This window comes from Salvelinus fontinalis, chromosome 12, assembly GCF_029448725.1.
Source record: "Salvelinus fontinalis isolate EN_2023a chromosome 12, ASM2944872v1, whole genome shotgun sequence".
Taxonomy (NCBI): Eukaryota; Metazoa; Chordata; class Actinopteri; order Salmoniformes; family Salmonidae; genus Salvelinus; species Salvelinus fontinalis.
Genome location: NC_074676.1, coordinates 34,391,768 through 34,417,710, shown reverse-complemented (window position 1 = coordinate 34,417,710; position 25,943 = coordinate 34,391,768). Strand labels below are relative to the sequence as shown.

General features: G+C 45.6%; 1 protein-coding gene across 1 annotated transcript in view; it reads left to right on the top strand.

The window, feature by feature from the left end:
- The window catches only part of LOC129867227 (voltage-dependent calcium channel beta subunit-associated regulatory protein-like), a gene marked incomplete in the record, with an annotated part of 19,752 nt that extends 1,666 nt beyond the window's left edge, over positions 1-18,086 (top strand). The window contains 9 exon segments of the mRNA XM_055940487.1: positions 637-709; positions 2,445-2,593; positions 5,787-5,848; positions 7,996-8,167; positions 11,448-11,619; positions 11,986-12,156; positions 12,968-13,202; positions 13,919-14,120; positions 15,233-18,086. Of these exon segments, the coding sequence (XP_055796462.1) occupies positions 662-709; positions 2,445-2,593; positions 5,787-5,848; positions 7,996-8,167; positions 11,448-11,619; positions 11,986-12,156; positions 12,968-13,202; positions 13,919-14,120; positions 15,233-16,757 (2,736 nt within the window).
- Positions 18,087-25,943: the final 7,857 nt, after the last annotated feature.

The following is a 25,943-nucleotide window of genomic DNA, read 5'->3' as shown; positions in this document are numbered from 1 at the left end:
ACAGAGTTACAGAGTTACAGAGTTACAGAGTTACAGAGTTACAGAGTTACAGAGTTACAGAGTTACAGAGTTACAGAGTTACAGAGTTACAGAGTTACAGAGTTACAGAGTTACAGAGTTACAGAGTTACAGAGTTACAGAGTTACAGAGTTACAGAGTTACAGCATGGAAGCTTGGCCAGGCATTCAGCAGGCACAAGCTAGTTTTGGTTCTGCTTTTTGCCACAATCTTTTAAAGTCTCTCATGTCTGGAGATGTTGACATTTGTAGTCTATCATGTATGAACAAATATGTGAAGTTACAGTATATGTACATATATATTGGTATATGTTCTTTACTGTGTTTGTTCAGTTTAAAAGGCACTTTTCTAACAAGTTGATAAATTTGGCCTATGACTGGCCTGTATTATTCTGTTTCGCTTTTCTCCATATTCATCAATTATTTTAAAGAGGAACAAGTATCTGCAGATATATTTACAGTAGATATCTGTGATATCAAACAAACATTTCTACCCAGCTGCCTGTGTTCTGACTGCATGTCTGTCAGTGAGGAGAGCAGAACCGGTGTCCAAATCTCTGTGGAGTGTTTTGTGGTGTGTTCCGGGAGCTTCCTAACTTCCTGTTGTCTGTTGTCTCAGGGGGACGCTCACGCTCGCCTGGACCATGAGCAATGAGTCTACCGTCTGGATCAACCTCACCGAGAACTCCACCGTAAGTCATTGCCAAGACCCCCTCCTCATCCTCCTTCCGTTGTGTGTGTTTGTGTGTGCGTGCTCTACTAACTGCTCGAGCTGACTGTGTTCTCCTTCTATACAGCCTGACTGGCTAATAGAGAGAACATCCTGGTCTGTGCCTGAAATAATTGAATCCCTGATCTAATCTCGAGTTTAATTTCCCCTTTTAGAGAATTTACAATCTGACATCAGTGTCAGCGGTCATTAACGCTGGGGTAACATGCATATTGCTGAGTGTATGGTACAGTTGTTAACCTTGGTTACTATGTGTCTGTGGTATTAAACAGATGTACATGAGCAGCATACCACTGCATAACAGCTGTGTACTGCTGCTTCTCTTGAGCGGTTTGCATCTAACAATGCCATGGATCAAAGAAGCTGCAGAAATTTGTTTCTGATTGAACTAGCTAGTTTCCAAGCATTTGTTTTGATAGTAGGGCATCAACAGAGCAGATGCCAATGCTCAGCTATGTTGCCTTTTCAATTACCCACACACAGCACACACCCTAGAGCCAGAGTGACTTGTGGTGTTGGCAAGGTAAAAATTTACTATCTTGCCAGTGGAAAAGGCGTTCTGCCTTGGCTGATCCAAAAGCTTTTAGATAGACTACACATAATTATATCGAGTCCAACCTCATTCAGAGTCTGACATTTTTGATAAAACCTAAACTGTGTCTTAGTCAGACAGCTAGACACCCTAAAATATCCTCTCTTTTGTATTCAGTCAGTTCCAGCCCACCCCTCAGAGCATATTTTCCTGTCTTAGGTGCAGACAAGTTAATAGCACAGGCCCCAATGGATTAATACCCCTGTGGCGTTTATAGATTCATGGTTTACAAACCAGTGGGGGGTAAATCATTGGCTTTAAGCTGCATGCTGTAATTGGTAAGTTAATGCCTCTGCCCAGTGGGCTGTTTAGGGAGGCCTTTCTTGTAGCATTGTTTGTTTTTCACATCCGAACACTTCCTGACTGAGATGTGGCTTTTTTTGTGATGAGACTAACCATTCCTGGTCTTACGCAATAGGTAGAAGTATGTATGGAGTGTAATAATTGCTCTCTAACAAGATAAAGCAATTCAAAGAAAAACTGTTACAGAGGGAAGTGTAGAGAAGTGCAGTGTTGCTTTTTTTTCTCCATTTAGCGCTCCTGCTGCCTTGTCTCACCTGAATAGCCTGCTCACAAAGGGACCAGGGGAACAGTTAGCCAAGAGGCCCTTCTACAAGTGGCTTCTCTCTGGGCTTTGATGTTCATGTGGGAAGATGCATGGCTCTGTGTTTTTTCTCTTCTCTTCCCTCCACACACACACAGTCTTAGTGACTCAGGTCTCCGCCCCGTCTCCCTCTCAGTAAACCCCCATACCGCTCAGGATCTTATAGCCGTGCACTTATCGTCTCAACCCCAGAACAATGAGCACACCTGTGCATACTCTCCCTCCGCCCACTCACCGCTAACCACAGTAGCATGACACACAGGCAGGGTATGATCTACCAAACCTCAATCTGAAACAATAGATTGAATAATATATGGAGATGAAAGGTAATTGTCTGAAGGGGGACATGTTTTAAAGTTCTTTTCTTTTTATCCCTTGTTTAACCACCTTGATTAGTTCTATTATATTCAATTCTTCCATCAGTCCTTCACATCCCTACAGCTTTGTCTCTAGTCTCTACAGTTCCTGCTTTCCCTCATCCTCTCTCCCATGTTTTTCCAGGGGGTCCCATTTGAGCCTGGTAAACAACAGGGTGGTTATGTCCTACTGCTGGTGCTCCTGTCCATCTTCCTGGGGGGAACACTGGTCCTGCTGTCTGTCCTGCTGATCGTCTGCAGACGTTGCTGTGATGGAGACTGCCGCCATGCCAGGTCAGACCACTAGTCCAGTGGTTCCCAACCAGGTGTACTAGGACCCTGGGGGTACTTGGCCTATCCAAACGGGGTACTTGAGAAGACTCATGAGACCATAGGCTTAGTGGTAAAATGCACGTGAGAGGGTACCCCCGGGCAGAGTAAAATTCCGTTGGTGGTACAGTAACCACGGCACTAGTATGCATGGTTTAGTGACTATGCATGTCTATGAGTGAGATGGAGACCATTCAAATCCTGTATGCACATGTGTGTCCATCCCTCTGACATAAAGAGTGCATGCAGAGATGTAACAATGCATGTTGTAAGTATGGTAAAAAAAAGACTGTACAGTGCATTCCGTTATTATTGAGTAATATTGTGTGTCTACAGAGCATTGTTGATCTAACATGGAAACATCAATATATTCATTTGTAAGTGATTTTTAATCGTCTTCATTTAGAAATAGCACCTTTTCTGTATATGTTATGTCTAAGAGATACAGACTTTTATTTGTATATGATATGTTTATTCCATTTCCATGCTCCTCTCTTTTCAGTACACAGCAGCAGAGTCAGGCAGTGGCAGGCTGCAGGCTGGCCGGGGTAGAGTAGTGCAGACTGGTACAAATGATGAGTGTAATGAGATTTCATAGCAGCCATCAACGCTGATTCATTTTGCGTCTCACACTGTCATAAGCTCTAGCTGCAGCGCACGCATGCACACACACACACACACACACACACACACACACACACACACACACACACACACACACACACACACACACACACACACACACACACACATAGAGGAAATGAAAGCACAGAGCTGGGCAGCCAGAGAAATCCCTAAAGTCATTCTCACACAGATATTATGAACTGGGTGGTTTGAGCCCTGAATGCTGATTGTATATCAGACCGTAAACCACAGGTATGACAAAACATTTATTTGTACTACTCTAATTACGTTGGTAACCAGTTTATAATAGCAATAGTCATCCGTGTTGCGTCGTACCTAAGAACAGCCCTTAGCCATAGTATATTGGCCATATACCCCACCCTCTCGTGGCTTTTTACTGAAATATAAAATAAAATAAAATTTAATTTGTCACATACACATGGTTAGCAGATGTTAATGCAAGTGTAGCGAAATGCTTGTGCTTCTAGTTCCGACCATGCAGTAATATGTAACAAGTAATCTAACCTAACAATTTCACAACTACCTTATACACACAAGTGTAAAGGAATGAATAAGAATATGGACATACAAATATATGAATGAGCGATGGCCGAACGGCACAGGCAAGATGCAGTAGATGGTATAGAGTACAGTATATACATATGAGATGAGTAATGTAGGGTATGTAAACATTATATAAGGTGGCATTGTTTAAAGTGGCTAGTGATACATTTATTACATACATTTTTTAATTATTAAAGTGGCTAGAGATGAGTCAGTATGTTGGCAGCAGCCACTCAATGTTAGTGATGGCTGTATTCTGTTCTTTGTATGTCATTTTAATATTTGAGAATTAACCAATGATATTAGGCCACTCTTGGCCATGATTACAGACACCTGTGTGTCTTTTGACACTATATAAACGAGTCAACCCGCAGTGTTTGTGATTATACCCTAAAGAAGACAGCTTGGTTGTCGAAACATTGGTAATTACATTTTTGCATGTACTCACCTTTATTTTCAAGTTTTCTACTCCACTAGCCAGAACCTCGCCTTAATAGGTGTGCGTTTCTTTTTCTTCTAGAGTGATGGCTGTTTAACAGTCTGATGGCCTTGAGATAGAAGCTGTTTTTCAGTCTCTCGGTCCCCGCTTTGATGCACCTGTACTGACCTCGCCTTCTGGATGATAGCTGGGTGAACAGGCAGTGGCTCGGGTGGTTGTTGTCCTTGATGATCTTTTTGGCCTTCCTGTGACATCGGGTGCTGTATGTGTCCTGGAGGGCAGGTAGTTTGCCCCCGGTGATGCGTTGTGCAGACCTCATTACCCTCTGGAGAGCCTTACGGTTGTGGGCGGAGCAGTTGCCGTACCAGGCGGTGATACAGCCTGACAGAATGCTCTTGATTGTGCATCTGTAAAAGTTTTTGAGTGTTTTTGGTGACAAGCCGAATTTTTTCAGCCTCCTGAGGTTGAAGAGGCGTTGCTTTGTTTTGTTGACATTGAGTGTGAGGTTATTTTCCTCACACCACACTCTGAGGGCCCTCACCTCCTCCCTGTAGGCTGTCTCGTCGTTGTTGGTAATCAAGCCTACCACTGTAGTGTCGTCTGCAAACTTGATGATTGAGTTGGAGGCGTGCATGGCCACACAGTCATGGGTGAACAGGGAGTACAGAGTACAGGAGAGGGCTGAGAACGCACCCTTGTGGGGCCCCAGTGTTGAGGATCAGCGGGGTGGAGATGTTGTTACCTACCCTCACCACCTGGGGGCGGCCCGTCAGGAAGTCCAGGACCCAGTTGCACAGGGCGGGGTCGAGACTCAGGGTCTCGAGCTTAATGACGAGTTTGGAGGGTACTATGGTGTTAAATGCTGAGCTGTAGTCGATGAACAGCATTCTAATATAGCATAAAGGAACCACAGACACTATGACAGAGAAGAGATCTCAGCTGTTCTCCTGCTCCAGAATAAGGCTGTGGTGGGAGTCAAAAACACAGTGCATCAGTGAATTTAGGGCAATTACAAATAATATAATAGGGAGAATTCCTCCCCTTAGAGAAGTTATTACGAAGAGAACTGCATATATTTCATTTGTATCATAGTAGGCATTAATAGAGATCTAATTTGTAATATTTATTAGAAGAAATAATACTCAGTATTAGTATTAGAAAGAAAACCCATAGTATAGAACTAACATCCCATTCTCTACTGAAGAGGTCAAGAGGCCCATTTTCCCTGAAGGTTTCCATGTCACCTGACATGATTTACATGTGCATTGATTATGCTGCTACTAGTCAGATTGACCTTGCTGTGAGAGTATGTTTGTCCTCTATATGTGCTTCTGTCAGCCCTACAGTCTAGGGCAAAGCATATGGCTATATTTCAAATGACACCTTATTCTAGATGTAGGGCACAACATTTGATGTGACTCTGGTCAGAAGTTGTGCACTACATACAGAATAGGGTGTGATTTGAGACGTAGCTATAGACTTCAGGGGTAAAGATGTCTGTGCATTGATCGGTGCTCCTCTGTGCTGCAGGGCCAGCGATGACCCTGAGAAAACCAACACCAGCTACATGGAGGAGTCTCAGCCAGTACATGGTAAATCAAAACCCTCTGTTTCTCATTTGTCAACACTTGAAAAATAATGTATAGAAGCTGAACAAAACACTCTCGCTTCAATGCAAATGATTGATTTGAAGTCACAAATGTTTCGGCTTGCCTTCATCTGGGTTTCTTTGTCGTCTCCAGTAAACACCCATGGGCATTGGCCATATTGCCATGTACTGTACCAACCCAAGAACAAAAGGTTCTGTGAAAGTGAAGCCATGCTCCTCTGCTACAGTACGCAGTCATGCCGTGTACAGTGCATTCGGAAAGTATTCAGAGCTCTTGACTTTCTCCACATTTTGTTACGTTACAGCCTTATTCTAAAATTAATTCAAATGTTTTTCCCTCATCAATCTACACACAATAGCCCATAATGATAAAGCGAAAACAGTAAAAAAATCAAATAAAAAAAAATCCCTTATTTACGTAAGTATTCAGACCCTTTGCTATGAGACTCGAAATTGAGCTCAGGTGCATCCTGTTTCCATTGATCATCCTTGAGATGTTTCCACAACTTGATTGGAGTCCACCTGTGGTATATTCAATTGATTGGACAGGATTTGGAAAGGCACACACCTGTCTATATAAGGTCCCACATTTGACAGTGCATGTCAGAGAATAAACCAAGCCATGAGGTCAAAGAAATTGTCTGTAGAGCGCCAAGACAGGATTGAGTCGAGGCACAGATCTGTGGAAGGGTCCCAAAACAATTCTGCATCATTGAAGGTCCCCAAGAACACAGTAGCCTCCATCATTCTTAAATGGATGAATTTTGGAACCACCAGACTCCTCCTAGTGCTGGCCGCCCGGCCAAACTGAGTAATCGGGGAAGAAGGGCCTTGGTCAGAGAGGTGACCAAGAACCCGATGGTAACTCTGACAGAGCTCCAGAGTTCCTCTGTGGAGATGGGAGAACCTTCCAGAAGGACAACCATCTCTGCAGCATTCCACTAATCAAGCCTTTATGGTAGAGTGGCCAGAAGAAATCCACTCCTCTGGAAAAGGCACATGACAGGCCGCTTGGAGTTTGCCAAAAGGCACCTAAAAGACTCTCAGACCATGAGAAAAAAGATTCTCTGGTCTGATGAAACCAAGATTGAACTCTTTGGCCTGAATGCCAAGCGTCACGTCTGGAGGAAACCTGGCACCATCCCTACGGTGAAGCATGGTGGCGGCGGCATCATGCTGTGGGGATGTTTTCAGCGGCAGGGACTGGGAACGGAACAAAGTATAGAGATCCTTGATGAAAACCTTCTACAGAGCGCTCAGGACCTCAGACAGAGGCAAAGGTTCACCTTCCAACAGGACAATAACCCTAAGCACACAACCAAGACAATGCAGAAGTGACTTTGGGACAAGTCTCTGAATGTCCTTGAGTGGCCCAGCCAGAGCCCGGACTTGAACCCAATCGAACATCTCTGGAGAGACCTGAAAATAGCCTTGCAGTGATGCTCCCCATCCAACCTGACAGAGCTTGAGAGGATCTGCAGAAAATAATGGGAGAAACTGCCCAAATACAGGTATGCCAAGCTTGTAGCATCATACCCAAGAAGACTTGAGGCTGTAATCGCTGCCAAAGGTGCTTCAACATAGAACTGAGTAAAGGGTCTGAATACTTATGTAAATGTGATATTTCAGTTTTTTTATTTTTTGGTTTCATTTGCACAAAAAAATAAATAAACTGTTTTTGCTTTCTCATTATGAGATATTGTGTGTAGATTGATGATGAGAAAAAAACAATTTAATCGATTTTAGAATAAGGCTGTAACGTAACAATGTGGAAAAAGTCAAGGGGTCTGAATACTTTCCGAATGCACTGTATATACAGACATTTCAATGTGGTTTATCTGAGGATCTCAGCTCTCTCCTGGGAATGATAATTTGGGAGTACATTTACATTCATTAAGCGAGACAAAGTAATTACCTAAGGCAAGGGACATTTAGTACACAATATTAGATCTGCTTTGTCCTGAATATATTAGAACAAACAAAGTTCTATTTTGAAAAGTGCATGTCATACATATATACATGCACACACTTAGCATGGTGCTTGCCTGGATTGTAGGTTAGATTCTTCCTGGGACAAATCTTCCGCCAGACCCTGACCTCCCTCCCTCCCTCCCTCTCCCACCCCCCCAGGACAGATCACCATCCGTGTAGACGAGTCAGACTGCCTATCGGCCGCCAGCTCCCACGTTGACATGGAGACAGAGCGCTTCCTGTCCACAGGCACCCAGGGTGGCCGCCGCGTCTCTTTCAATGAGGTGGCACTCTTCGACCACGGCAAGAAGGCCCAGGAGAAAGGCCGTAGGTCAGGCAGATTCCTCCGCTAGACACCCACTCACTCCCCTGCAGTAGACTTCTCTGAATACGCTCATATTCTACAATATAATAATTACAATATAATACAACGACGGCCTTAGCAACAAGCTGTTTGTGTGTTTAAAACCTGTGAAAAGATTGGCTCTTACTTTGTCACATTAGAAGACATTATGGAGACACTTTGTAAGAGCCATCTGTGTAATATTAAAAGTAGTTTTGTGGTCCCGTGTGGCTCAGTTGGTAGAGCATGGCGCTTGCAACGCCAGGGTTGTGGGTTCAATTCCCACGGGGGGACCAGGGTTCAATTCCCACGGGGGGACCAGGATGGATATGTATGAACTTTCCAATTTGTAAGTCGCTCTGGATAAGAGCGTCTGCTAAATGACTTAAATGTAAATGTAAATGTAATACATTATAAAGGCAGTTGGAAGAGCTGTTATGATGCTTTATTATAGGGTAATAATAGGGACTGATGCTCTGAAGATGCATCATACACACATTATTCATAGAAAGGATTTCCAAAATGCAGACATACTCGCATAACATAATTGTGCAGTGTAGCCTACTTTCATAATGTATGGTATGGTAACAAAGCTCTGTATGATCCAATGACTGAATATATGAATGGACAAAGCCATCGATCACATGGCACCATTCATTCCTATGTGAAGCCTCAATAGTGCATTGAAACCAAATGTCGGTTATGATGGCTTCTCAGGGAGACATGAAATCAGAGAGGAAGAGGTGAAGCGAGAGGTTTTACTCAGCCCAAAATCTGTCCACGAAAATAAGCCCACGAAGTTTGGATTTTTTTTATGAAGGTCAATATGTGAGTGTCGAATTTGGTCAACAAAAAATGTAATTGCTAATATGCTACGTGAGGCTTGTAGAAGTTTCGGAATAGTTAGGTTGTCAAAAATGCAACTTTGAAAAAAAACTACTTTTAATATTGGAGTTGTGCCTGTAGCATGGACATTGCCATTGAGGCCTTCCACCATTTTAAAGTAGGCAACTGCGTGGGGATTCCTATGACTTGGGAGCAATCAGCCAATGAAAAATAAGAAGGCCTAAATGGCACTGTCACAGATGCTATAATGGTACAGTTACAAAGATGACTCCGATATCTATCTCTATGGCCTGCTGTTCATACGCATATCTACCCTCTCATTGGTTAGAATGGTCCCACCTGATCTTGCCTACTCCTGCTTGCCTTCCATCTTTGAGGACATGTATTTCCATTCTTAGAGCGGTCACTTGACTATCTTGTCAATATAATAGACAATCTTTGATAACGTGCAGTTTTAGTTACACCAGGAAGTGATGTTGCAGGCTAGCACAGTGCTACCCCCTTTAATGAGTAAATCAAGTTGAAGGGCGACCGGAGTACTACAGGCTGCCATTAGCAAATAAATTATCCTTATTACTTCTTCTTTGTGCGATTTTTAATTAATTGGTTTAAGGACATACACTACATGACCAGAAGTATGTGGACACCTGCTCATCAAACATCTCATTCCACAATTATGGGCATTAATATGGAGTTGGTCCCCCCTTTGCCTCCACTCTTCTGGGAAGGCTTTCCACTAAATGTTGGAACATTGCTGCGCGGACTTGCTTCCAGTCAGCCACGAGCATTAATGAGGTCGGGCTCTGATGTTGGGCAATTAGGCCTGGCTCGCCAGTCGGTGTTCCAGTTCATCCCAAAGGTGTTCGATGGAGTTGAGGTCAGGGCTCTGTGCAGGCCAGTCAAATTCTTCCACACCGATCTCAACAAACCATTTTTTTAATGGATCTCGCTTTCTGCACAGGGGGCATAGTCATGCTTAAACTGGAAAGGGCCTCCCTCAAACTGTTGCGACAAAGTTGGAAGCACAGAATTGTCTAGAATGTCATTGTATGCTGTAGCGTTAAGATTTGTCTTCACTGGAACTAAGCGGCCTAGCCGAACCATGAAAAACATTCCCAGACCATTATTCATCCTCCACCAAATTTTACAGTTGGCACTATGCATTCGGGCAGGTAGCGTTCTCCTGGCATCCGCCAAACTCGGATTTGACCATCGGACTGCCAGATGGTGAAGTGTGATTCATCACTCCAGTGAACGCGTTTCCACTGCTCTAGAGTCCAATGGCGGCAAGCTTTTCACCACTCCAACCGACGCTTGGCATTGTGCATGGTGATCTTAGGCTTGTGTGCGGCTGCTCGGCCATGGAAACCCATTTCACGGAGCTTGCAATGAACAGTTCTTGTGCTGACGTTGCTTCCAGAGACAGTTTCAGAGACAGTCCTGCAACCGAGGACAGACGATTTTTACGCACTCGGCTGTCCCATTCTGTGAGCTTGTGTGGCCTACCACTTTGCGTCTGAGCCGTTGTTGCTCCTAGATGTTTCCACTTCACAATAACAGCACTTACAGTTGACCGGGGTAGCTCTAGCAGGGCAGAAATTTTAGGAACTGACTTGTTGGAAAGGTGACATCCTATGACGGTGATATGTTGAAAGTCACTGAGCTCTTCAGTAAGGCCATTCTACTGCAAATGTTTGTCTATGGAGATTGCATGGCTGTGTGCTCGATTTTATACACCTGTCAGCAACGGGTGTGGCTGAAATAGCCAAGTCCACTAATTTGAACGGGTGTCCACATACTTGTGTGTTTGTAGTTTATATCTGTTTTTTTAGAAGCAATTATTGGTACCATGATTGTCTTTGATTTTTATTTTATTTACACAAACTTTGACCGTGAAGATTACCATTTTTCCATTCACTATAATGGGGGATCCTGTTTTCTGCTAACCATGCCTGCGGTACTGAGGTACTGAGGTCGGCCTTGAACTCCGTGGCTTCATTGAGAGGAGGCGGTCCTTCTCCACTCATGCGCTGTCTCTCTCTCCCTCTCTCTAGCTCTTTCTCTCTCTCTCTCTCTGACTGTCTTAATTCTTTGCTTGAGCCCCACCTCAGTCTGATATGCAAATGAGGTTGAGACAAACTCTGTAGGGCAAAATACACAATACAGCTGAGCCTTGAGTTTGAAGTGAGAATTCCTCAGTGTGTTCCTGCCCAGTACTAAAAGGCTTGATCCAACAAATGAAACACTTGATGATTAGTGAAATCATGTGTAGTGATAGTTGAGAAGAAAAGCCTTCACTCCCTGCAGGTCCCAGGGAGTAGGATAGAATAACATTCCTTGAACGTGACAGCAGCACTTCTATTGTGTCAGCCTCCAACTCTCTGAACTCTCTGTCATGTTGTTCAACCCCTTTCCACCTCAGGTTTACGTTGACCGAGGGTGACTTCCACCACCTGAAGAATGCGCGGCTCACACACCTCCACATCCCGCCACTGGCCCTCAAGATCGTCACCATCCACGAGTGTGAGTCATCCGAGAACAGCATCGCCATGACGACCCACCCCGCCGCCAAGTCCAGCCTCTCCATCTTCCAGGTGACAGCCGGTCTACTGTGCTGCTATTAACAGTGATAAAACATCAGTAGTCATGACTGAGCCCATTAGGCCATCCATCGATGTGGGGCCCACAACATGTATCAAGCCTATCAAATGCAGCCTATGGATAATTCTGCTTCCTCATTCCAATGGGCCATATACATTGATTTTGCAATTGTCTGAGGTTTCTCAGTCATTTTGCGATGGACTTGCTTGAACTTGATTTGTCAAGTTCTCTCCCAGTCCCGATGTAGAATTCAGTCTGTGTATTTGTATCCTCCTGGCTGTGCCTTGATGGTGTGTATTCTGTGTATGTGCATGTGTTTGCGCATATGTTTGCGTTTGTGTGTGTGTGTGTGTGTGTAGCCGGCTTTGTGTGCCCGACGGCCATTGTGTCCCCTGCCCCAGACAGCATTGACCAGTCTGAGTGTCAGCCCCAGCTCAGCCCTCCCTGGGGACACCCTTAACTCGGTGGTGGACACCAGCTTCAGTGAGAGTCCCCTGGCACCGGGTCCCAAGGAGCCCAGCACCAGCAGCGTGAGTCACTAACCCCTATCTGTCAATCAACCCTACAATCAACCAATTACATTTTATATTATGTGCAATATTGAACACTACGTTAAGGGACTCGGTTAATCATTCATCATCACATACAAAGTGTCTACCTACATATGACAGGGCTGAATGACAGCGTTGTTGGGTTGAATCTAAACCTTTATGTTTTAATTAACATTTTACTATGGAATACAATTTGCCACTAATCATGTGTATGATGGGTCTGAATAGAGAATATAATTTTTATTTTATTAATTTCTTGGATCAGCTTTGAAATGTGCATATAGAATTGGAGTTAGATAATTTAAATAGAGAATTGACATGATTGCAAATATACAAATTTGTTGCACACACACAGTAGCACACACTAAGCTTGAGTGAACATTGAAGCCAAGAGGTTATTATGAAGCCTCTGATGTGTGAGAGGAGAAGTAAGGAGTGTGCATCCACAGTGCCCCTAGTCTCTCTGTCTTAATGACAACAGTGGTGGAGGATGATGGATAAATAAGGGAGAGCCTCTGGAACAGCCTTGTCAGGGGAGATTACAGACACTGCTGCTCCCCACATTTGCTCATCGCTCCTGGCTGCTCACCGTGGTAAAATAGGAGAAAGTTAACAGTTGCATGGAAAATTGTATAATTTCTGTTTTTCTTAACCTTGGGAGGAAGGAGAGAGATTAAAATCACATATTTATATCAACTTCCATTTGTCCTTAGAGTATCTGCCATATTTTATTGTTGTCCACACAATATGGACAACTCCCTTTTATATCCCCTCCCTCTCTCTCCCCCAGATTGAGGTGATGGTGTCTGGCTCCAGGAATGGGGGAAGTCCGTCTTTGAGTGAAGGGGCGTCGGTGACGTCTGTGACGGGTGCATCTCCTGGCGCCGGGGTGTGGCAGGGGCCGGTGCTGCAGTTCTTCACCAAGCTGAGGCGCCATGCCAGCCTGGAGGGAGCCAGCCCATACTTCAAGATCAAGAAGTGGAAACTAGACAGCAGCCAGCGGGCCTCCAGTCTGGACACCAGAGGTACAGGACACTTGGCTTTTAATATCTATTATTATGTTATGATGATATGCTTATGTACAGATTGATGGAGCGTCAGCTTGGATTTACATGATCGTTTGTTTTTTGGATTTAGTGTACAAATTCTATTTCTATCTGGGCCTGGTTTAACAAAAGCATCTTAAGGCTTAGTTCATCATTAGAACCACAATGAACTTAGCCTTAAGATGCTTTTGGGAAACCGGCTCCTGTTCCCTTGTGGAAAAAGACAATGCCTCTTAAGAATGAGGTCCCACTTTAAGAGGCTTCACCGGACTGGCAAGGTGCATAGTGCACAATAACACACAAACATGTACACAGGGCTCTCACACTGTGCTCACACTCTAACAGATGGCTTTATGACGTAGGGCTCTTCTCTTCCAAGGCATTGTGAGTCTAACTGAAGCCTCCCCACAGATCCCCTCATACACAAACACACATACCACTCCCTTTCCCGCTTCCCCTATACTCAGGGAACAACAGAGCACACAGGACTAACACCCCCAAAATATCTCAAAGCCTGCTGGGATCTCTTCATAACATCATTGTGACACATATGTCACCTCCAGATCAATTTTGATGCTGTCTTCAGATATGCTGAACATTCACTATGGTGAATGTTTGTGCCAACGTCCTTTTCCAACCCATGTCCCTCTGTACCCTCGGACTAATGTCTAAGGTCCTCTGTCTCTGTGTGTCAGGGTCCCCTAAGAGGAGGCAGTTCCAGCGTCAGCGCGCTGCCAGCGAGAGCATGGACAAGGAGGATAGCGACGCCCACCACATTGACCTCATCCAGTACATTGCCAGCACCCAGGACGCCACCTATCACCCCTGCCGCCCCTCCGCCTCGGCCTGCCTCCTGTCCCACTCCTCCCCCTCCACGCCACCACCCTCCCTCGGCAGGTATCTTTAATTCCCTCGCCATCCTTCCACCCCACTGCTTTGCTTCCGTCATCACTACGGTAGATAGTGCCTCTATCCTTAACGGAAGAATTAGTCACAGTTGCCTTTAGACACTGATAGAAGGTCAGTTTTGCATATTTTTTTCCTGTTAAGGTCAGGATTTGGGGAGATTAAGCTGATCCTAGATCTGTGCCTACCGGCAACTTTTACCCACAGCTAGCCCATTCCATCGCTGACGCAGAGTGATGTCATGGACAGGAATAGTTGTCAGGGTCAATGACTGCGTTTCAACTCATAAAAGACACACCCTCGTCCGCTTACCCTCGCTTATGCCCTTGGGGGAATCCCTGCGGCCATATTTGTCGTCGGTCCAACTGATTAGCCAGGCAAGGGAAGTTTGCAACGTAAGCCCCTCAGCCCTCGTTTTTAATGGAGTTTGCGAATGTACAATTATGTTCACTTTGGGGCCTGAAATGCCTCATAATTTAATTTGTGATGATTGTACATCTTCTAAGAAAAGTCAGTCAAAACTTAAAACCTCAACGTCAATATGGAGTCAACATACAAGTGTAGGTAAAAACAAATGTAAATAAGTTAAATTGTGCTACTAATGCACATGACGACACAAGCACGTCTCGTAAAAGTAATTATGTTTTTGTTTGGTTAGCTTTCGGAAATTGTACAAATAAAACATTTTCCTCCTAAATAACCGTGACCAGTAAGATAATAATGTAGGGACATTCAACACATTTGCAAAGCACATGACATTGGTGCATTGCAATTCAGTGGTTCGTGGAAAACATGCTAATACCATTGCAAGTCATGGTGACCACTTGTAATCACAGCGGCTGCAAACATCAGACATCAGATGTGTGTATGGGCATCATGAGAGTGCTCTGTGACTGACTCTTGTACTGTGTGTGTGTGTGTGTGTGTGTGTGTGTGTGTGTGTGTGTGTGTGTGTGTGTGTGTGTGTGTGTGTGTGTGTGTGTGTGTGTGTGTGTGTGTGTGTGTGTGTGTGTGTGTGTGTGTGTGTGTGTGTGTGTGTGTGTGTGTGTGTGTGTGTGTGTGTGTGCGTGCGCCTGTCTTCGTACTTGTGTGTGTCACCACAGGTTAGAGGTGGAGGTGGTGGTGGAACCCAGCTGCAGCAGGGGCCAGAGGCTGGAGGTGATCGGCTTGTCCCCGGAGCCCCAGGACGAGGCAGCGAGCCTGGGGGACTTTAGACAGGAAAGCTCGGCATCAGACCACCAGGCCCTGTACAGAGACATCTGGACGCTCCGGGCCTCCCTGGAGCAGTACGGCTCCTCAGACCAGATCAACAACAACGACAGGGACTCTGTCCGCAGCGATGCTGACAGTGTCTGCTCTCTGAGGGGGCAGACCAAGAGGGGGGGGCTGCCCAGTTACCTCTCCCAGGACATCGGGGATGGGCCCGAGGGGGATGTGGAGCTGCCCATGGATGAAGGGATGGGAGAGAAGGAGAAAGGGAGGAAGCAGGACAGTGTGGAGTCAGAGAGGGGCAGTGACGGGGAGTCAGGGAACCGTAAGTTAATGCAGATGGACAGTGGCTATACGTCTATAGAGGCTCCATCACGGGCGCCAGAGGAGCTGAGACTGTTTGGCAGTAGTGGCAGCAGTGGCAATATAGACAGGTCGGCCCTGGAGAAGAGACACTACTTCACCAGTGCAGGGCGCACTGGCACGGTGGTCGAGAGCTTCGAAGCCCGCATCTTCGAGGAAGAGCCAGACGAGGAGACGCCGACAGGTGCAATGGGCGGCATGACCATAGAAACGGCGAGGTCTCCCCTGGGCTGGTCTCCGTACGGTCAGATGTTCACCCCGCGAGAGGCGCAGCCGCAGCCGCACCCCCATCCTCCCTTATCAATTCACCACCGTGATTACAGCATCGACGAGAAGACGGACGCGCTCTTCCATGAGTTCCTCCGCCACGACCCCCAGTTTGACCAGCAGGAGACGCCGAAGAAACATCGCTCACGCATCCACCTCCGCAAGCAGTGGCAGCGCCACAAGCAGTACAGTGACCCGGGCGTTCGCTACCAGTACCACTCCTTTGAGAGGCAGCGGAACCCCCTCCGACGAGGCGATAGCGTCAACTACCCGCTGGATACAGGCTACCACAGCACGCTTCCACGCATCATCAGTGCGCCTGACGAGGAGGCCAGCGAGGGGACCCCCAGCACCCCCCAGACGCCCAAGGCTGAGGCGGTGGTGGCGGGAGGGGCAGAAGGTGCCGAGGTGGAGGAAGGAGACAGGAGAGAGAGTCCCAGCAGTAGCTGTGGCAGTAGCACCGTGACCATCACAGACGACAAAGGGATGGTGTCCTGTTCCCCTCACCCTCCCCCTGTCCCGGAGAGAGAGGGTCTGCTATGGGAGCAGTCCGACCCCCAGGAGGACACTAGGCAGGCAGAACACCCCACTGAGCCACCTGATGAGCCCCCCCAGCCCCCTGACAAGGGCTACGGCCCACAGACCATCACAGCCGAGCTGACGGACAAGCTGAGCGCCACCCTGGACGAGCGGCTGTACACGGGCCTGCGACGGACAAAGGACCCGGCGGCGGTGACTGAGTGTGTGGTGACAGTCACTCACGCCTCCCCCGACCACAGCCCAGTGTAGCATGTCTCCAGTCCTCCTCCACTCTTCCCTGATCTTTGTGTTTGATTTGATTTCAGTCTGCGCCAGGTAACTGCGATGTCTCTGTATCTGCGATGTCTCTGTATCTGTCTGAATTAGCATGTTCCAGACCCGTAACATGAAAACAGGCTACACTATACAGTATCATGTAGGCTAGCTGAAGAATCCACCCCTAGATAGTGTCTACAGTACCGTGGTGTCTCTGACTGCTATGATTCCTTTCTCCTCTGAGAGAAGTGACGATGTTAAAGGGAAACGCCACTCAAACTATCTTTTGGTATTTTTTTTCATTAGTCCACTGTTTATACTGTACCAAAATGTTTTGCGTGTCAGCAGTCAGGATTCCAAGATATTGGACTTTCAAGAAGCAGTGTCACCGGCTACATCATCATGATGACGCTTTGCTTCTTGAAAGGCCAATAACATTTTGGGACTGTATCAACAGCCGATTACTGAAAAAAAAGTAGAATAATTATGGATTTTTTGGGGGCTGGATTTTCCCTTTAAGAGCCAGTATGCCCTCTGCACTAGTCTATCCACTGTGAAACCAGGTGCTATTAAACATCTAAAGATCTGGATACAAAGTTTACCTGGGCCCTATAGGCCAGTCCTGGCTGAATATCAAAATAGGTTTATCTACGTTTACATTACTTTTTCATCACTTCATTTGTTACATATGGCTCTGGATATCTGTTGTCTTTGGCCATTGACATATATCATATTCTTTCCATGTGGCATTTTGACTCTTATCATAATTGTTTCACAAATGATTAGGTATCCCTGATATTTTTTTGAAGCCAAATTTCACATTGTTCACATGTTTCTCGGGACATATGAATATAGTAATCTACTACTTCAGTACCGTATTGGTCATTAATTGAAGCAATTCCGTAAATTGTAATGTATGATTGAATGTTTTCGGACAGATTTCTGTTGAATCTTGATGTAATTGAATCAGAATCTATGGTACTAGGAACAGAAAACAGTCAACCATGAATTTGATGGAGAAGATGAATTGGTTCTCATACGCTGTCATTAAATGAATATGACGCGGGCCGAGGCTCTCCTAATTTGGACACTGACTATATTACAGCATTTATATAATTACAGCCTCATCATATCCACTCTGGATCAGAGCATTATTCTTCATCAAATGTCCTTGTTGCTGAATGTCTGGACTCATGTTTCTATTCAAAGATGTTCTTAAAAGGGAAAACTGCTTTCCAGAAAAGTTATGGTTGTTAGGACATGTTGTTCAATGACATTGTATTTATTGTTGACAGATTTGATTTAAATGTGTCTATCCTCGTTTTATATTTCCTCTGCTTGTGACAATAAGTGGCTTACAGGAGGCCAGGGTGAGAGTTAAATTACAGGTTTTTGCCTAATTTCTGTGCCAGAAAAACCTTGTCTGCAAATAGAGGGATCGCAATAGTGTTACTGACAACTCTGTTAGGAGCACATATCAAAGGCAGGCTCCCTTGGCCTCCCCCAACAGTGTTGGTTAGTGCAGGTCTATAGCTGTAATATTTAAATTAAGGCTTTGAATGGGGCCAATGTTGCTCTCGCAGTCATTTGCGTTCATTGAATTTCTTCATGCTTTCTCGTGCATGGGTTCACCGAACAGGCTTTTTTTGTTTGCTTATATTCTTTTTTCCCCCTCCTTCTGCTGTGAAAGTAGACAACGCAACAACGATCCCCCTGGGCTATAAGGATTGCACTTCCAAACCAGAACAAATTCCACATTTTCTCCTCTGACTTCCTCTGTGTAGACTTTGCCACCCAATGCTGCCATTCAAGTATAACTGCATTATCAGATTATGTTTTATGGGCCAAAAGAAGGCAAGGAATGGCATGTCCATTCCAGAAGTACCTTGGAAACTATTTTGCATTTAGCTGTGTAATGGCTGGGAGTGTGCTGCTTCTCCCACATGTCACAGTCAGCAGCAGCAGCTCCGGCTTCCAGCTGTCTTACCCAAACTGTAAAAAATCCTGTTGTTTTTACGGTAACTTACTGGCAGCCACTTACCTGTAAGTTACTGTAATCAAAGGTAGGGGATGTTACCGTAAATTCAAAAGAAACTTTGGTTTAACAGTACGTTACTGTAAACTTTATCCCCAGTTTCCTCAGAAGCTAGTTATTGCTTTACGTTCAGAGGAAAGTGCTGCAGGAAAAGGTGCTGAATATGAATCATAAAAACAAAGGGGAGTCCCTCTCCGTTAGTAGTAGTCCTCTCTGCTTGGTCTCTGGCTGAGGGTGTAACACAATTAAGATTAAGATCACTTTATTGGTCACAGGGTCCAACCAAAATTTGACTTCTGCTTTATCCCAACCCCTCCGAAAGACACGCATACAGATAACTGCCAAAATGATGGATTCAATGTATATTGAAAGCAGGTGCTTCCACACAGGTGTGGTTTCTGAGTTAAACGATTAAAATCCAAGCATGCTTGGGTCATTTATCTGACTTGCCTAGTTAAATAAAGGTTAAATAACAATTTAAAATAAATAAATGTATAAAAGTGCTGGGGAGGCCATTATTTTGGCTGCCATGGAAACGCTCCCATAGAATGACAATGCCCCCATCCACAGGGCATGAGTGTTGACTGAATGGTTTGATGAGCAGGAAAACGATGTAAACCATATGCCATGGCCATCTGTCACTAGATCTCAACCCAATTTAACTCTTACAGTATGGGAGATTCTGGAGCGGCACGCGAGACAGTGTTTTCCACCACCATCAACAAAACACCAAATTATGGACTTTCTCATGGAAGAATGATGTCACATCCCTCCAGGAGTTCAAGACACTTACAGAATCTATGTCAAGGTGCATTGAACCTGTTCTGCCTCATGGTGGCCCAACACCTTATTAAGACACTTTATGTTGGTGTTTCCTATATTTTGGCAGTTACCTGTACACACACACATACATACACTGCTCAAAAAAATAAAGGGAACACTTAAACAACACAATGTAACTCCAAGTCAATCACACTTCTGTGAAATCAAACTGTCCACTTAGGAAGCAACACTGATTGACAATAAATTTCACATGCTGTTGTGCAAATGGAATAGACAAAAGGTGGAAATTATAGGCAATTAGCAAGACACCCCCCAAAACAGGAGTGATTCTGCAGGTGGTGACCACAGACCACTTCTCAGTTCCTATGCTTCCTGGCTGATGTTTTGGTCACTTTTGAATGCTGGCGGTGCTCTCACTCTAGTGGTAGCATGAGACGGAGTCTACAACCCACACAAGTGGCTCAGGTAGTGCAGTTCATCCAGGATGGCACATCAATGCAAACTGTGGCAAAAAGGTTTGCTGTGTCTGTCAGCGTAGTGTCCAGAGCATGCAGGCGCTACCAGGAGACAGGCCAGTACATCAGGAGACGTGGAGGAGGCTGTAGGAGGGCAACAACCCAGCAGCAGGACCGCTACCTCCGCCTTTGTGCAAGGAGGAGCAATGCCAGAACCCTGCAAAATGACCTCCAGCAGGCCACAAATGTGCATGTGTCAGCATATGGTCTCACAAGGGGTCTGAGGATCTCATCTCGGTACCTAATGGCAGTCAGGCTACCTCTGGCGAGCACATGGAGGGCTGTGCGGTCCCACAAAGAAATGCCACCCCACACCATGACTGACCCATCGCCAAACCGGTCATGCTGGAGGATGTTGCAGGCAGCAGAACGTTCTCCACGGCGTCTCCAGACTCTGTCACGTCTGTCACATGTGCTCATGTGCTCAGTGTGAACCTGCTTTCATCTGTGAAGAGCACAGGGCGCCAGTGGCGAATTTGCCAATCTTGGTGTTCTCTGGCAAATGCCAAACGTCCTGCACGGTGTTGGGCTGTAAGCACAACCCCCACCTGTGGACGTCGGGCCCTCATACCACCCTCATGGAGTCTGTTTCTGACCGTTTGAGCAGACACATGCACATTTGTGGCCTGCTGGAGGTCATTTTGCAGGGCTCTGGCAGTGCTCCTCCTTGCACAAAGGCGGAGGTAGCGGTCCTGCTGCTGGGTTGTTGCCCTCCTACAGCCTCCTCCACGTTTCCTGATGTACTGGCCTGTCTTCTGGTAGCGCCTGCATGCTCTGGACACTACGCTGACAGACACAGCAAACCTTTATGCCACAGTTCCCATTGATGTGCCATCCTGGATGAACTGCACTACCTGAGCCACTTGTGTGGGTTGTAGACTCCGTCTCATGCTACCACTAGAGTGAGAGCACCGCCAGCATTCAAAAGTGACCAAAACATCAGCCAGGAAGCATAGGAACTGAGAAGTGGTCTGTGGTCACCACCTGCAGAATCACTCTTGTTTTGGGGGGTGTCTTGCTAATTGCCTATAATTTCCACCTTTTGTCTATTCCATTTGCACAACAGCATGTGAAATTTATTGTCAATCAGTGTTGCTTCCTAAGTGGACAGTTTGATTTCACAGAAGTGTGATTGACTTGGAGTTACATTGTGTTGTTTAAGTGTTCCCTTTATTTTTTTGAGCAGTGTATATATACATACACACACACAGGTTGGAGCAGGGGGCTGCCACACTGGGCACCTGTGGAGCAGTTGTTGTGGGGGAGTTAAGTGCCTTGCTCAAGGGCACAACGGCAGGCAATGGCATCTAGGATTTGATATTAGCAACCCTCCGGTTGCCAGCTCCATTCCTGACAGATTTTTCCCAGCAGACCTGGGACTCGAACTGGCAACCCTCCGAATGCTGGCTCGCCTCTCTAACTGCTAGGCTACCTGCCATTGCAATAAAGATAGACATTTCTGTAATTGGGAAAGAGGGAGATATGTCTAGCTGTCATTTCCCTATGTTTGGGTGTGATTGTGCTACTTCACAGCCCTGGGGAATAGATCTGTTTCCTCTAACATGGATATCAGACAGCTCCTTCAAGGAAGGAAGAAGACCGATCCTTCAGCCAGTCATCTTAGAAACAAACAAGATCGATGCCTTTGAGGTTACTGGTTGCTTAGCATTCTCTGATTATTGTCAGAAATGAGAGGAATAGTGCATAATTTCTGCCATTTAGTTGAATTGATGGAAGAAACGGGGTGATACCACCAACTTAATGAAAAAGACTAGAGGGGCAAACAAATTAGTACATTTGTACAAAAAGTTACTTTGTTGTGAGATACAAGCACAATGTTGGAGGAGCTAATGTAGTGTATGTCTTTTATTAGGTGTAGACGTAACTGGGGACACTGGTCAAATACTTTTTGTATACTAACAAGTAGCCTGTCCAGTGCATTGATGCATTACGGTGCATAGGTTTGCATGACAATTAACCATTTTAATACATATCTCCATGTTTCTCAGAACTACTGTACCAAATGATTCCATGGTTGTTGGTCGACACTTTGTTTGAGGCAGAACATAGACATTTAAATCAGCACTGGTACTTCTAGAGGTTTTGTATTCTATGACATTTACCTTTGTTTAGGAGTCATGCAATGCTAACTGATATGCTATGATTGTGAGATTTATTTCCATGAAAGAAAAATATATATATTTCTGTATTCCTGCTTGTTAGTCATTACTGCTCAATTTCTCAAAGAACTAGTTAAAAAAGTAGAGCTTTATAAACAACTTAGCCTTTGTTGACCCATACCTATTTGAGCCTTGAGGGACCAAACAATTTAAAATTATATTTTGGGGTTTTCCAATCAGTAAATAAATGAATGAAGCATTAATGATTGTGGTTTGTCTCATTTCAACCTTTAATGGTACTCAGAGGAAAAAGAGGAGGAGGACGAGAAGAGGAGAAAGGCAAGGTGACTGCAACTCTTTCCTCCAACCTCCCTCACTTCTCTCTCCCATCTTTCCTTCCCACTCCAGTGTGTTGTTCCCTCCAGGTGTTGAGGGTCGACACATGTTGTTACGTTACAGCCTTATTCTAAAATTGATTAAATTATCATGTTCTCATCAATCTACACACAATACCACGTATTCCAAGGTGGCTGAGCAGTTCAGACGTCTTTTTCCGTATTGTCGTGTCGTGTCCTGTATATATATATATTTACACCTTTTCTTCACATATCTTTAATTTATTTTATTATCCAAGAACTCAACTACAAAAGCTTTCCTGCAAAAGCTTTCCTGCAACCCGCTTCACCAATTACAATAAGTATTATTTACCTCAATCTGAAAATCCATCGTGGAAGATAGCCAGGGGCTAATTCAGAAGCTAGCCTGAAAGCTAACCAGAAGCTACTCCGATAGCTAGCCAGAAGCTAATCTGTAGCTGCCCCGAAATTAGCCGGTTTGCTGGCTAGCGTTGGTGTTTCAGCTGCCCACGTTTTGCGGTCATCAGCTATTCCTTTAGCTCGATAATCTACCGGCACTTTTGTGCAACGCGACTCGGACCGGAGCATTCCGGGACTTTTTTTTTTTCTCTCAGTTTCCCCGGATTCCAACCGCAGGCTCTGGACACTTGCACCTTGATTTCGCAGCTAGCTAGCTGCATACCGTGTGACTATTGGCTTACGTCGACCCCGGAGCAAACTCAAATCATGCTGGAGCTAGCCAGCTGAGGAGTTCCATCACCATCCGGACCCGTTTCTTTTGTTGCTGCTGCAGATACGGAACCCCACCGGGCCTTCACGACTGACTGCCGACGTTATCTGCCCGAGGGATTTATCCAACCGGCACCTCCGTCCCGACGTTACCTGAACGCTCATCTGAGGCCCGCTAATCGTTAGCTGTCTTATCGGCTGCTATCTGAACAAAACCCCACTACACGGAACCTACCGACGGAAACGCACGAGGTATCTACAAACAGACCTCCATCCTATGCTGCTACCGATAGCCATATACCCGGCCAGCTGTCTGGATCGCCACGACCCCAACCAACCTCTACTCACTGGACCCTTATTGATCACTCGATTAAGCATGCCTCTCCTTAATGTAAATATGCCTTGTCCATTGCTGTTCTGGTTAGTGTTTATTGGCTTATTTCACTGTAGAGATTCTAGCCCTGCTCTCTATACCATATCCAACCTCTCAGTTCCACCACCCACATATGCGATGACATCACCTGGTTTCAATGATGTTTCTAGAGACAAGATCTCTCTCATCATCACTCAATACCTAGGTTTACCTCCACTGTATTCACATCCTACCATACCTTTGTCTGTACATTATTCCTTTAAACTATTTTATCGCCCCCAGAAACTTCCTTTTACTCTCTGCTCTAGTAGCTCTAGGCTACCAATTCTCATAGCTTTTAGCCGTACCCTTATCGTACTTCTCCTCTGTTCCTCTGGTGATGTAGAGGTGAATCCAGGCCCTGCAGTACCTGGCTCCACTCCTATTCCCCAGGCGCTCTCTTTTGATGACTTCTGTAACCGTAATAGCCTTGGCTTCATGCATGTTAACATTAGAAGCCTCCTCCCTAAGTTTGTTTTGTTCACTGCTTTAGCACACTCTACCAACCCGGATGTTTTAGCCGTGTCTGAATCCTGGCTTAGAAAGACCACCAAAAATTCAGATTTTTATCCCCAATTACAATATTTTCAGACAAGATAGAACGGCCAAAGGGGGCGGTGTTGCAATCTACTGCAAAGACTGCCTGCAGAGTTCTGTTATACTATCCAGGTCTGTTCCCAAACAATTTGAACTTCTACTTTTAAAAATCCACCTCTCTAAAAACAAGTCTCTCACCGTTGCCGCCTGCTATAGACCACCCTCTGCCCCCAGCTGTGCTCTGGACACTATATGTGAACTGATTGCCCCACATCTATCTTCAGAGCTCGTGCTTCTAGGCGACCTAAATTTGAACATGCTCAACACCCCAGCCACCCTACAATCTAAGCTTGATGCCCTCAATCTCACACAAATTATCAATGAACCTACCAGGTACCACCCCAATTCCGTAAACACGGGTACCCTCATAGATATCATCCTAACAAACTTGCCCTCCAAATACACCTCTGCTGTTTTCAACCAAGATCTCAGCGATCACTGCCTCATTGCCTGCATCCGTAATGGGTCAGCGGTCAAACGACCTCCACTCATCACTGTCAAACGCTCCCTGAAACACTTCAGCGAGCAGGCCTTCCTAATCGACCTGGCCGGGGTATCCTGGAAGGATATTGATCTCATCCCGTCAGTAGAGGATGCCTGGTCATTTTTAAAAAATGCCTTCCTCACCATCTTGAATAAGCATGCCCCATTCAAGAAATTTAGAACCAGGAACAGATATAGCCCTTGGTTCTCTCCTGACCTGACTGCCCTTAACCAACAGAAAAACATCCTATGGCGTTCTGCATTAGCATCGAACAGCCCCCGTGATATGCAACTTTTCAGGGAAGCCAGAAACCAATATACACAGGCAGTTAGAACAGCCAAGGCTAGCTTTTTCAAGCAGAAATTTGCTTCCTGCAACACAAATTCAAAAAAGTTCTGGGACACCGTAAAGTCCATGGAGAATAAGAACACCTCCTCCCAGCTTCCAACCGCTCTGAAGACAGGAAACACTGTCACCACCGACAAATCCACTATAATTGAGAATTTCAATAAGCATTTTTCTACGGCTGGCCATGCTTTCCACCTGGCTACCCCTACCCCGGACAACAGCACTGCCCTCCCCTCTGCTACTCGCCCAAGCCTTCCCCATTTCTCTTTCTCCCAAATACAGTCAGCTGATGTTCTTAATGAGCTGCAAAATCTGGACCCTTACAAATCAGCCGGGCTAGATAATCTGGACCCTTTCTTTCTAAAACTATCTGCTGAAATTGTTGCCACCCCTATTACTAGCCTCTTCAACCTCTCTTTCGTGTCGTCTGAGATCCCCAAAGATTGGAAAGCAGCTGCGGTTATCCCCCTCTTCAAAGGGGGGGACACCCTTGACCCTAACTGCTACAGACCTATATCTATCCTACCCTGCCTTTCTAAGGTCTTCGAAAGCCAAGTCAACAAACAGATTACCGACCATTTCGAATCACACCACACCTTCTCCGCTATGCAATCTGGTTTCAGAGCTGGTCATGGGTGCACCTCAGCCACGCTCAAGGTCATAAACGATATCGTAACCGCCATCGATAGGAAACAATACTGTGCAGCCGTATTCATTGACCTGGCCAAGGCTTTTGACTCTGTCAATCACCACATCCTCATTGGCAGACTCGACAGCCTTGGTTTCTCTAATGATTGCCTC